At 35.3% G+C, this 12,331-nt stretch overlaps 1 protein-coding gene across 1 annotated transcript; it reads left to right on the plus strand.

The window, feature by feature from the left end:
* Nucleotides 1–7,604: 7,604 nt before the first annotated feature.
* Nucleotides 7,605–11,789, plus strand: LOC144572270 (uncharacterized). The gene is made up of 9 exons (XM_078321767.1): nt 7,605–8,026; nt 8,594–9,022; nt 9,120–9,196; nt 9,547–9,715; nt 10,088–10,176; nt 10,540–10,704; nt 10,814–10,891; nt 11,015–11,118; nt 11,379–11,789. The coding sequence occupies exons 1-9, from the start codon at nt 7,849–7,851 to the stop codon at nt 11,482–11,484; spliced, it is 1,395 nt and encodes a 464-aa protein (XP_078177893.1). The 5' UTR covers nt 7,605–7,848; the 3' UTR covers nt 11,485–11,789.
* The last annotated feature ends 542 nt before the right edge of the window (nt 11,790–12,331 follow it).

Here is a 12,331-nt window from a genome sequence, read left to right on the forward strand (position 1 = left end):
GGCGCCCCCGCCTCACCCCTCACTCCATGTCTGGTTAGTTTCCATATTTTCTTCTATTTACTTTTTCTTGTGTGAATTCAAGCATTGAGGACAATGCTTCATTCAAGCTTGGGGGGGTGAATAGAAGAAAACTGTATCTGCATTTAGGTCATGTTTATTTTTCCAAAATTTGCATTTTTAGGTGATAAATTTGTGTGATTGCTTGGGTTAAGGACTTGTTTGAACAATTTTGGTTGTGATTTGGATAACTTTGAAAAATTAGAACTAACCTCATAATTGATCAAAGAACTGATTAGGAAGGGATGTTTTGAGAACTTGAAAGGATGAAAACTTGAATTGTATCAAAAATCAATTTTTTTTTAAACTGAACTGTGCCTTTTAAATAGGACAATGGGGATTTTAAATAAAGAAAAATTTGGATATTCATTGGTATGAATGAATACCAATGGATGTGTGTATTCATGGTATGTGCAAAAGCAAAAGAATAAAAAAATAATAAAAAGATGGAGAAAATAAGAGTACTGGCAATAAGTCTTATTGGGCGCCTTTGACCTCGTCTCCCAAATTAAAAAAAAAAAGAAAAAGAAAGAAAAGATGGAGAAAATAAGAGTACTGGCAATAAGTCCTGTTGGGCGCCTTTGAGCTCGTCTCCCAAATTTAGAAAAGAAGAATAACTTTTGCATATATCAACACACGAAGTCCGCGACTTGCTAACCTAAGCTTGCTCCAAGCTTGGGGGAGAAAAAGGAAAAATCTCCACAAATGAGAGCTTGACTTTAGTAAAAGAATGATAGATTGATCAATTCGAGTATTCAGCTTTGCAAGTATTAAAACATTCTAGAACTTGAAGTTTGATTAGTCAATTTGTGGGGTGAATCAAAATTGATCAAGGAAAGTCCAAATCATACCATAAAGATTCTCGAGGTTCTTGATTTAAGCAACTCATGTAAATTTTCACATTTAGGAACTTAACTTGCATTTAGAGTCCAGCCCGGTAACAAAGAACAGATCTCTGCTTGAGGACAAGCAAAGGTTAAGCTTGGGGGAATTTGATATCACTTTATTAGACCTATTATTTCGACTTGTTTCCATACAAAAATCTATGTTTTGAACCAACAAATGGTGCCTTTTACATTGAATATCCATAGAATGTGGTACTGCTATGTTTTGGTTCTTACTTTGCAGGAATCAGGCGAAAACGGGCAAAATCAGGGAAGTTACTGAAATCTGAGACATCCGATGCGACCCTCATCACATCCGATGCGACCCTCATCAGAGCCGATGCGACCCTCATCAGAGTCGATGCGACCCTCATCAGAGTCGATGCGACCCTCATCAGAGTTGATGCGACCCTCATCAGAGTCGATGCAGGTTGCATCAGACCTGATGCAGGTCGCATCGCGAGTTTCCAGAGCAGACAGCAAAGGCCCAGAATTGAAGCACTCGTTTTAAAAAGCCTATAAATAGGCCACCCCTGCTACCAGAGAGGGGGTTCCGAAATTTAAAGATTCAAAGCCTCAAGGAGAGAGAAAAGATCAAGAGAGAAGAGAGAGATTGGAGATCGCTTGGAGAAGAAGAGAAGATTGCAAGATCCTCTCCAATCCACCTTGGATCTTTGAGCTTCATCATGATCTGCCTATTCTCTCTCTCCTTTATGCTTTCTTTTGCTATGCTTGAGTAGATCTCTAGTTCTTAGGGTTAGGATGTAGTCTCTAAACCTTGTCTTTGAGTTGAATGATGTTTTGATCTAAGTTTGAACTTGTGTGATTGTTGTTTGAGTATTCATTGTTTGCTTGATTGTGATTTCTTGATTGATTCTTGATTGTCTACTGTTAGATGTCTATAGCATCTCTTCTAGTAATTTGGCCTTGATGTATCTTGTAATTGTAATTGAGCATTTGAGGTAGATCTAAGATCAATAGTAGCCGAGAGGTGAAATTTCTATTATCGAAAGGTTGTAGATACCTCTAGTTAACCAGACAATCAATTTAGGTTAGATACCAGTAGGCGAGAGCCACAGGTTGAAGCCTCGCACAAGAAATCAACTTAGATACGAACACATGTCAGCTCTGCTCGAGGGCCATGCGACCCGCATCAGAGATGATGCGAGTCGCATCATACGGGTCGCATCAGAGATGATGCGAGTCGCATGATATGTCCAGATAAGGCAAAGTTTGGGATGAAACCTGAAACCCTAGGAACGCCTTTTATTTTTTATTCAAAACTAAAACCTTTAACTGCTTTCATTACTGTTAATTGAATCTTCATTTGAAATTAGGAAATATAAATAAATCAAACCCAACTCTTCGCACTTCTAGTACCTAGCTTGGATAAGTGGTGATTTAGAATCGAATTAAACCATCCCTGAGGATCGATACCTTAATATACTATACGGATAGGGTTGTGCACTTGCAACCCTAGACGAGAGTAGATTCAAGATTTAAACTGGTATAGCTTGCTATACCTGAGACTTTGTAGCCTACTTTTGTAAGCGAACAATATCTTCTGAGGCTTTCAGCGCAATTTGTTCATCTTCTCTCCTTCCATCCTATGAATTAAATCCTAATAGAGAAACTTGGGAGTCAATCTTCAAATCGATTTAGATTTTTTTTCCAGAACTTTTGGTACAAAGTGCGTGGAAAACTTTCCGCTACTAAGAAAAGATATTTGGGTTGCATTGTAAACCTGACTTTCTTGGGTACCACCTGACTGCCAGTCAACGTATTTTTCTCTCATTTCTTTTTATTTTCTTAATGTATTATGGTCCGCACTAATTATATAGTCTCAACTAATTATTATTCTAAAATTCAGCAGCATCATTTCTCTATGGTCTTCACTAATTATATAGTTTCCCTTTTATAATCCCCACACTCGTTCTCGTGTCAACCTTTTTCTAACAAAAATTGTTGACTTCATAAGAAGAAATACTACAATGCATAGATATAAATACTTTCAATACTTAGATATTAATACTTTCAAATATAGGTATAAATGCTTGTACGGCGAGGTATAAATATTTGCGCGATGACGAGTCCGAAAGTATATCATCATGGATCTCATTTGAAAGAAAAAATTACGTAGATATTAATAATATGAAAAAAAAAATTAAAATTGTGGAGTTTGCAATCTCTATAGAAAGTTATCTTTCTACATTTAATTTTCGGTGGTCCCCCGCGGGTACTATTATTTTAACGCTACAGTACCCGCACAATAAAAAATTGTTCACCTTATAGATATAAATACTTTCGTGCATAGATATTAATACTTTAGGAAAAAAATCAAATTGTGGAGTTTTTGTGATCCCTAAAAAAAGTTTTTTTTTTACATTTAATTTTTGGTGGTCCCCTGCGGGTACTGTTATCAGCTTCCTAATATATTTTAGTATTCGACAGTTTGAAAAATGTTATGATAAAAATTATGCAATAAATTATCTTTGTATTTATTCCTTATATTTATAAAAAAGCTTACACCCTGTTTCGATGGAGAGTAGAGGAAGGAAGAGGAGGTAAAGAATATGAGGGAATGGAATATAAAGGAAGATTAACATATTTAACCTCTTCATATTTGAATGATTAATGAGAGAAAATAAATTTAACTTTTCTTTTCGTCTTATTTGTTGTTTGATTGATTAAATTTTAGAAAGTTAATGAGAAATTCAGTGCCTGTTGTAGGATTGTGACAAAAAACTTGTATGGAAATTATATTAGATAAGATATAGAGTTGAGCATTTGTGTTATTTTTTCTAAAAATATTTTCAACAAAATTTCTTTCCGTTATACTCCAATTGAGAAGGAAACCAATTTTATTGATTATAATGATACAAGGTTAAACCTTTCATCTCCTGTACCCTTCACCTCCAATATAATTTTGTCAACCAAACACGATTCAACGGAAAGTTTTATTTTCTTTCCATTCCTCCCTTCCTACTCTCCATCCAAACAAGGTGTTAGTTGTTTTGGTTTTGGTCCAGAAAAAAAATTGAACTCATCATTCATCATTTTATCTTTTTTTTTTTTTAAAAAAAATCTTAATAGCGGCTGCCAAGTATAATTTTTATTAATTAAACATATATTACATTCATCGTTCTATATCAAGAACATTATCAATATCAAACTACATCCACATCTAAAGAACATCAACATCGAACATCACAAACAACTAAAAACAACCAAATAAACAAACCATATCCTTCGGTAGTAGACATCAACGACCTTCAACATCAATTTTGGCTAGCAACCATTTTTTCTTTTTCAGTTAGGTTTGCGGGTGGGGGAGACCGATGCGGAGGTGCAGGTGGAAGGGTGGAGGCGTCAGGAGATGGGAAGACTGACAACTAGGGCTATTATTGTCAATTCTCCTTGGTTATCTCGACGGAAGTGGAGGAGGACAGAAAGGTGCATCGATACAAGAGAGTTGATGGCTCAACTTTCTCTTCTTTCAATAGGGAAGCGCAGAGATGGGAGTGGAGCAGCGTCGGGAGAGGGGGGGGGGGTTTCTGGAGGCTAGAGTTAATTTGTTGTAGAAAAAAAGACACAATGGACGAAGGTAGAGGAGGGGGTGGCCTGCTGACAGGAATAGTGGAGCGGTGCCGACTATTTCCTCCTCTCTACAGAGTCACCCCACACACCCCCGCCCCCCCCGGCCCCAATAAGAGGAGCGAGAGATGAAGGATGTTACTGGCGGAGAAGGGGGAGTGGGGGCAGAGAAATGAGATTGATGACGAAGGAGCTGCTCATAAGAGCATCTAAATACTACTGAAAAATTACGAGCTGCTAGGAGGGTACTGTTGAAAAATGCGACTAGAGTTTTCTGAGCAAGTTTGCTTTTGAGAGATAAAAGCTTCAATCATGTGTTTATCAATCATAGCTATCATCAGTACTATATGTTGTATGGAGCATTGTATAATTTTTGTCATTGATATTTTTAACTAAAGAAAATAAATTTTAGCAGTTAAAAATTAACACAATGTTGTGATGACATGATTTAGATCTCTCTATCCAATTTCTAGACAGTTTTGACAAGTTTTGAAGGACTTTTGTGAATGTTTTAGGGTAAGCTTAAAATTGACGTGTTGAGCAAGTAAAACCTCGAGAAGTTATGGAAGTGAATTGTTGGACAAAATTGACCATATGACATATTTGTTTGAACCGGACATCATATTTTCTGTAGTTTATGGCGGATTTAGAAGGGTTTTTATTTTAAATGGAATTTGAAGGTGAAATTTGGTGTGGGCGTGGATTGGATGCCGGAAATAATATTTGAGAGTAATTAGGTGAAGGTCTTGAATAGATGACTGATTTAGGGGGAAAAATATGTCCATGTGCGACTGAATTTTTGGAACAATTAATCCTAACTTGAATCACTTTACATTTTTTTTTAATAATGCGCTGATATTAATATACTGAGTATAATTATGGTGTTCTTAAGCTCTCAAAACATCTCAGTACGCTTAATTTCAAAATTTATTGAAATCCAATATGTTGAATCTCATCTCATTTATAAGCAATATATTTACATGCAAAATTTATAATTTTTATATTAATTTAATATAAAGTAAAGCGGTAAAAGAAAATCATAATTAAATTTTAATACATTCATTTTTCATAGTTTTTTTGCATCTAAATTTTATGCTAAATTAATTTGAAAATTTCTATATTTTGCATATAAATGCATCACTGATGAAGTAAATCGATTTCAATAATTTAAATTCATCGTTTAAAACTAACTCAATATATTTTGGAGTTCATTAAAAGACTTAGTGAGCTTAAGAACATCACATATCTACTCTCAATGTATTATCTAGCCCATTTCTTTTCATAAAATAGATTATTTTACGCTTAAAAAAATAGAGGGTTGAAATGTCTCATGTTTTTCAAACCTCGTCGCGCCTTGTTTTTTTAACTCCGTTTTCAACACCCAATCAATAATTTAAAAACAATGATTTTGTACTTGTATAAAAAATAGTAAAAAAAAACCTCAAAAATATTAATTTTTGTCTCAAGCATATTTTAATATGAAAATAATGTTAATCGGTTTAGATCGTCTGTTTTAATTTTGAAAACGAAAATAAAAAATATGAGACATGAAAGACACAAAACATTTTACTCTCCTCGAGAAAATAATAATGATTAAAATTAATTACCACTATATTACAGTACATAGATATTAAAAGACCAAGTGCACTTTTAAAGATAAAAAACATACATCCATAATTAAATTTTACTAACAAACTAACTGCTTAGTATCAGTAACATGCATCACTACATGCTATATACACTTATACAGTTATACAGACAACTAACATAATACAGCTCAATTATTTTCTAATTTGATTTATTACGTGGGTAATGACAGATACATACTTGAATTGTCAACTTTTATATAAAACATAGATTAGTGGAGTATTAAAAATTTAAAATTCAAAAAGAAAAGGGTACAAATAATCCTTACCTTTTCCACATAGTTTAAATACTCCCTCACATTTTAAATTAAGCAGAGACCTGCTTACATTTTTTTTAATAAGTGTCAATTACACCGTTGATCTTAATTTTAATGTGATATGGCACAAAATTGCCATCTAAGCATGCATTTTGCTCCATCATTATATACACATATTTTTCTTCACCCATATATACGACACCTGATTTTTTTTCTCCAACAAATTGATTGGAGTTTTTTTTTTTTTTTTTACTATAGAGTTTCAAAACGTAGAGACGTTTTTTCAAAAAGATTTCCCGTACTTTTTTAATTGTTAGAAAAAGAAGGCATCATAATTAAGTAATCAAGAAAAAAATATATATATATATATCTGATGATGTGATAAACTGCATGTTTAGATGATAATTTGGTGTCAGTTAACATAATCTAAAAGAGAGGAATTGATATTATTTATAAAAATTACAAGAAGGTTAAAATATAGATAGATATTTGGACTCGGTGTACAGGGCATTTGTAATTTTTCCATTAAAAAGCCGCATCTCGTGACTCGGTAAGGAAAAAGCGAATGAGACGGTATAACGCGGCTCATATCTCCGGGTTTAGAAAGCAACATGCATATCCATTTACCGTGTGGGTTTTACCGTTTACCGTGTGGGCCTGCTTGAGAATTAGTATCCTCTGAGATATCTCAAACTTTGCGTGACTTTATGGAAAATCCCAACCGTTTAAATACGTTCTGCACGAATCTCAAAGTACACATAATACTGACCCCTACATCACCCCGAATAGGCACCGGACACGTCGGTCACACAAAAGTTGAGGTATCTCAGAGGATACGCACTCCCTGCTAGACCAGTAATTCAATTAATTAATTAATTGATTATCTTCATATCGCACTGGATAAAAATTCGTTTAATCAGTGCCCGCGGGCAAATTACCAAAAAAAAAAAAAAAAAATCTCAATTAATTTATCATGAAATGGAGATGGTGTCATATTTTGATGGACAAATATCCCAGTCCTCACCTATTTTATGATTGACTAAGCTCTCAAACTTAATTAGTCTCTGTAGCGGGTTAATAGTCGAAGAAATTTTTTCCGATACACAGAGAGTTGTTTAGATATCAAACAGTAGATCCATGTCTCTTTCTTTCTTCTCTTCCTACCTTTCAATCGTTCTCGTTTCGAGCAACAGCTGAAAGCTCAAAGAGACTCTTGCAAGAAGAAAAAAAAGAGAGAAAAAAGAAAAGAAACAATAAATAGCAAAGAACCCATACAATCTCGGCTATTCAGCAGTTCATACAAATTTATAGCTTTGTAAGAGGAGCCAGAGAGTTCAATCCAAGAAATATTGTTTCGTCTTACCAACCCCTCGACTAGGGTTAGGGTTTTCCTTCTCTCGATCAGAGACGATGCAACCTTCTAGCGCATCTCCACCACCGTCCGACGACGTTTCGGACTCCAGTGGCGGCGCTTCTAGGGGGTATGGGGTAAGCTTCTCAGCCTCGAATCTTCTCCAGGCGCCTCTCTCGGCTCTTTTAGAATACTCTGGAATTCTCCAGACTCGATCGAACCATCCGGAAAATTCAGGTTGGTCTATTAAATAGTTTTATTTCTATAATCGTATGTCGATCTAGTTGATTATTGGGAGTTTAGTATTAATCGCTTGGGATGTCTCGTTACTACGTGCCGGTTAATCAGTCATTGGGAATAAAGCTTAATCTTTAGTAAGGGAAGCAATTTAGTGATTCTATATGATAAGTAACTTATGAAGAAAAAACTTACATTAGTAATAGTCTCTTACGCTTATTGAAATACCCTACAACAGGGGAAAAACTTATCATTAGCAGCTTAATTTATTAGCCAACAAAGTAGATGGAACTTTTTTAAATGTATTCTCATATGGGAAAGATCTTCTGGAAGAAATGTTTGTTCCATTTAAGGCTGTGACAACCCTTGGTTTATGTGTTTTTTTACATATTTCTGGAATCAGGATAGTGAAAATTACAGGGATGTTCTGATTTCCTAAAAACAATTAAAAATAAGCAAATTCCTTTCGTAATAATACTATGTTTGCATCCAGCTTTCCAAGTTAAAAAAAGAAAAGAAAAGAAGTAAACATTATCATTCAATTCGTGTCGTTTGAAAAAAATTTAGGAGTTCATCAGTCGTCTCATCAAGGCGGAGATGGTGAAGTGGCAATACGAATTATTGGCTCGGGAGATTCACCAGGAAGGAATACTTCAAGGGTTTTAGAGCCTGTCAATACTATTCATACCTCTCCTTCTGAACCAAATCTAGTAGCTTTAGAGAGACAGAGCTTATTGCAAGGCGAGAGAAATAACAGGCATACTGCACTTCCTTCTTCTCTATCTACCTCCTCTCTGTCTGGTCTGGACCAGAGTGGCAACAGTGCAGCAGACAATGATGCAGCCCCAAATGAAGGGTCCAATCGGGAGAGTGCGAGTACTAATGCGGGGTCCACGTACCAGAGGTATGATATACAGCAGGTTGCCAGGTGGATCGAACAGATACTGCCATTTTCAATTCTACTCTTGGTGGTGTTTATCAGACAACACTTGCAAGGTATGTCTGCATATTTTTGTGCTTTGCCTTTTCTTGTAAATAGATACAAAACTTAAATGAAGGAAGGAAACTGATGGTGCCTTGATTGCATTTGCAGGTTTTTTTGTAACTATTTGGATTGCAGCAGTTATGTTCAAGTCAAATGAAGTATTGCGGAAGCAAACTGCTTTGAAGGTTTATACCTTATTCCCAACTCCTGAAAACAGATCTGAATGATGAAAGCAAAGTGAAAAGAATTAATGAATCATAGAGACTCAATTACACCATCCTAAAAATAAAGGGAAACACTAAAAACATAATATCCCTTCCATCTATTTGGTGGTTTATTTTTCTTTTCTTTTCTCATCCTTTATACCAATCCATATGCAAGTTGAATGTGCAGATCATCCTTTTATTTTTCTTTTACATGTTTTCATCCTTTATACCAATCCATATGCAAGTTGTATGTGTGCAGAACCTCCATTTATGGTGGTTTATTTTTTTTCGTTTTGGTCTTTATTGGTCCTTGTTGTCTTTTGGTGTAGGGAGAGAGAAAGATATCAGTGCTTGTTGGAATAATTATGGTATTTGTGATACATGTATTTGGTGTGTATTGGTGGTACAGAAAAGATGACCTTTTAAGGCCTCTCGTCATGCTTCCTCCTAAAGAAATACCCCCTTTCTGGCATGCCATATTCATAATCTTGGTTAACGGTAACTAATCCTTCTCTTATTCTTCTCTTCTTTCTATGTGATTATCTTAGGAACTGTCTTGCCAGTCCTTCTTTCCGAGGAATATCAGTACATAGTTGAATTCCATATGTCACAGTGCAAGTTTTGGGGTATTATTTTGGTGTTTCTTTTAAGTTAATGTTTTCTGAGCCTGTCAATGCTAAAAAGTGGCCAGTTCTCATTGACAAACCATGCAATTAAACTGGGAAAAAAAATGTTTCTGAATTGTGATCAACAGGTATACAAAGGGACTAAACTCTGAATTCAAATTATCTAGTTAACTTTTTCTCAACTAGTCTTTCGGTATTATTTTTTTTTATGTTTCTGATGTCATGTTCAACCCCCCTTTGTCAGACACACTAGTACGACAAGCTGCTATGATAGTGAAGTGTATGTTGCTTATGTACTACAAAAACTGCAAGGGTCGTAACTACCGTAGGCAGGTATTTTAATAAAAGTTAGATTTTATTGTTAATTTTCTGTCTGCTACATTACTTTCTGTCAAAGGTATTTACTGGGGATTTTTTGGCTACCTAGCAGTCTTTCTGTGGCCAAAATTTATTATAAACATGCAACAAGGATAGTGCCTGTTATGACTTATATATCTTGTGATGGGCATAGAGGCCTCCAAGATTTCTAACTCACTGTTAGTCTATAAAATTAAAGATTAATAACTCGGTAAAATTCAGATCATAAAATATAACTGGTAGATGCAGGATTTATATTGCTTTCAAAATGTTTTTGTAATCGTCAATAAACCCCTGTGTGCAGAAACTGTTATTCTTTTTAATTTCCTTCTCTTACAGGGTGAGATGTTGACAGTGGTCGAATACTTTCTACTTCTCTACCGTGCCTTGTTGCCTACTCCTGTATGGTACTGCTTCTTCCTGAACAAGGAATATGGGAGCCTTTTTTCTTCTCTGACAACAGGGCTATATCTCACTTTCAAGCTCACCTCAGTTGTTGAGAAGGTTCCTACTTTGCCCTCTCATCATCATCATCATCATCATGTTCATCGCCATCATGTCATGGTTGTAATTATTTTCTGTATAACATACATATTTTTCTGCTATATAACAGGTGCAATCATTTCTAACATCAGTGAAAGCATTGTCACGTAAAGATATACACTATGGAGCTTATGCTACGAGTGAGCAGGTATTCATGGAGTCGGCACTGCTTTTGTTTATTTATAAATTTTTAATGAAGCATTTTTCAACTTGTTTAGAGGGGCTTTTATTTATGTATTTTAACATTTCTGGGTCAAAACATGAAACATAGGTAACGGCAGCAGGAGATATGTGTGCTATATGTCAGGAGAAGATGCTTTCGCCAATTCTTCTTCGTTGTAAGCACATCTTTTGTGAAGATTGCGTCTCTGAATGGTGAGTTGTGCGTCTTTTTGTTTGCAAAAATTTAGTTTGCATAATCAGTTAGCTGATTTACTCGCAGATTGTACTTCTATCTAAAAGCTTTTGCTCTATTTATTGGCTTACTATTATATTGGGAGCCTTGAACTAGGCCAAGTACACATGGACAGAAAATTTCATAGTTTAGTACCCCGATGAAGAAGTTCATAGTTTTTTTTTTCTTATCATTAAGTTTCCAAAATAATCTAATGAAACTGTGTTTACAAAAATTTCAGGTTCGAGAGAGAAAGGACATGCCCTCTCTGCCGTGCACTGGTAAAGCCGGCTGATCTCAGATCGTACAGTGATGGCTCAACTAGCCTCTTCTTTCAGCTTTTCTAAGGAACGAGTCTAAAGGGGACCAAAAAAAAAACAATCAATTGACTTTGCTTACACACTTTATAGTCTCTTTTTCTTTTTCTTTTTCTTTTTTGGGTTGCTCGGGCTTTAACTATGTATTTATTGTAACAAAATTTAAAAGGGATATCATGAGCAGCATGTAAATCGTCCTGCATTTGATTATTGTATCTATCTACAATTTCTTGTTGGTGAGTTGAGATATAGAAGTTGGAGGAGATGTATTTCGGGGCGTTATATAATGTAAACTAGAGAACTTGTATTAATATCAAGCTAATGTTAAAACAAAAGAGGTTCTTGGATTGAGAGTATTTCAAGGAAAACGTAACGTTGCAACTGCAAGAAAGGGTTGTATCATGAACTCATGATAGAGAGAGGCTAGTCGAGAAATTGTCTAGTACTAGAGCAATGGGACCAAAATGAAAACAAACAAATGTTACTCAACCTACTTGAACTCTTCTTAGTAATTCATTAATGCGACCCATAAAGACATTACTAGTACTTTTTGGGTACAAATTTAGGAAACCGCAAATATTTTTTGTTTTCACTTTTCGAAGTCCAAACATAATTAATTTAATCCACTTGAAATTGAAGTAAGCAATTTGCATTTTTTTGTGGAACATCCGTGCAGACAAAAAACCACGTTCTTAATTTCAGTCTTAGATAAGACATGATTTTACGACTCTGAATTTACACCGATAATCCGATTCCTCCATTTTAACCGCAATGGAGATGTCAGATCTCTTCAACTTCCTCGAGTTATGGGCTGCATGGACCAGCTCCAATGGAATGAGATCACCTGCCCCCCGAGTGCAGGAATTTTTTTGTTCCC

This window comes from Carex rostrata, chromosome 20, assembly GCF_964058835.1.
Source record: "Carex rostrata chromosome 20, lpCarRost1.2, whole genome shotgun sequence".
In the NCBI taxonomy this organism is placed as follows: Eukaryota; Viridiplantae; Streptophyta; class Magnoliopsida; order Poales; family Cyperaceae; genus Carex; species Carex rostrata.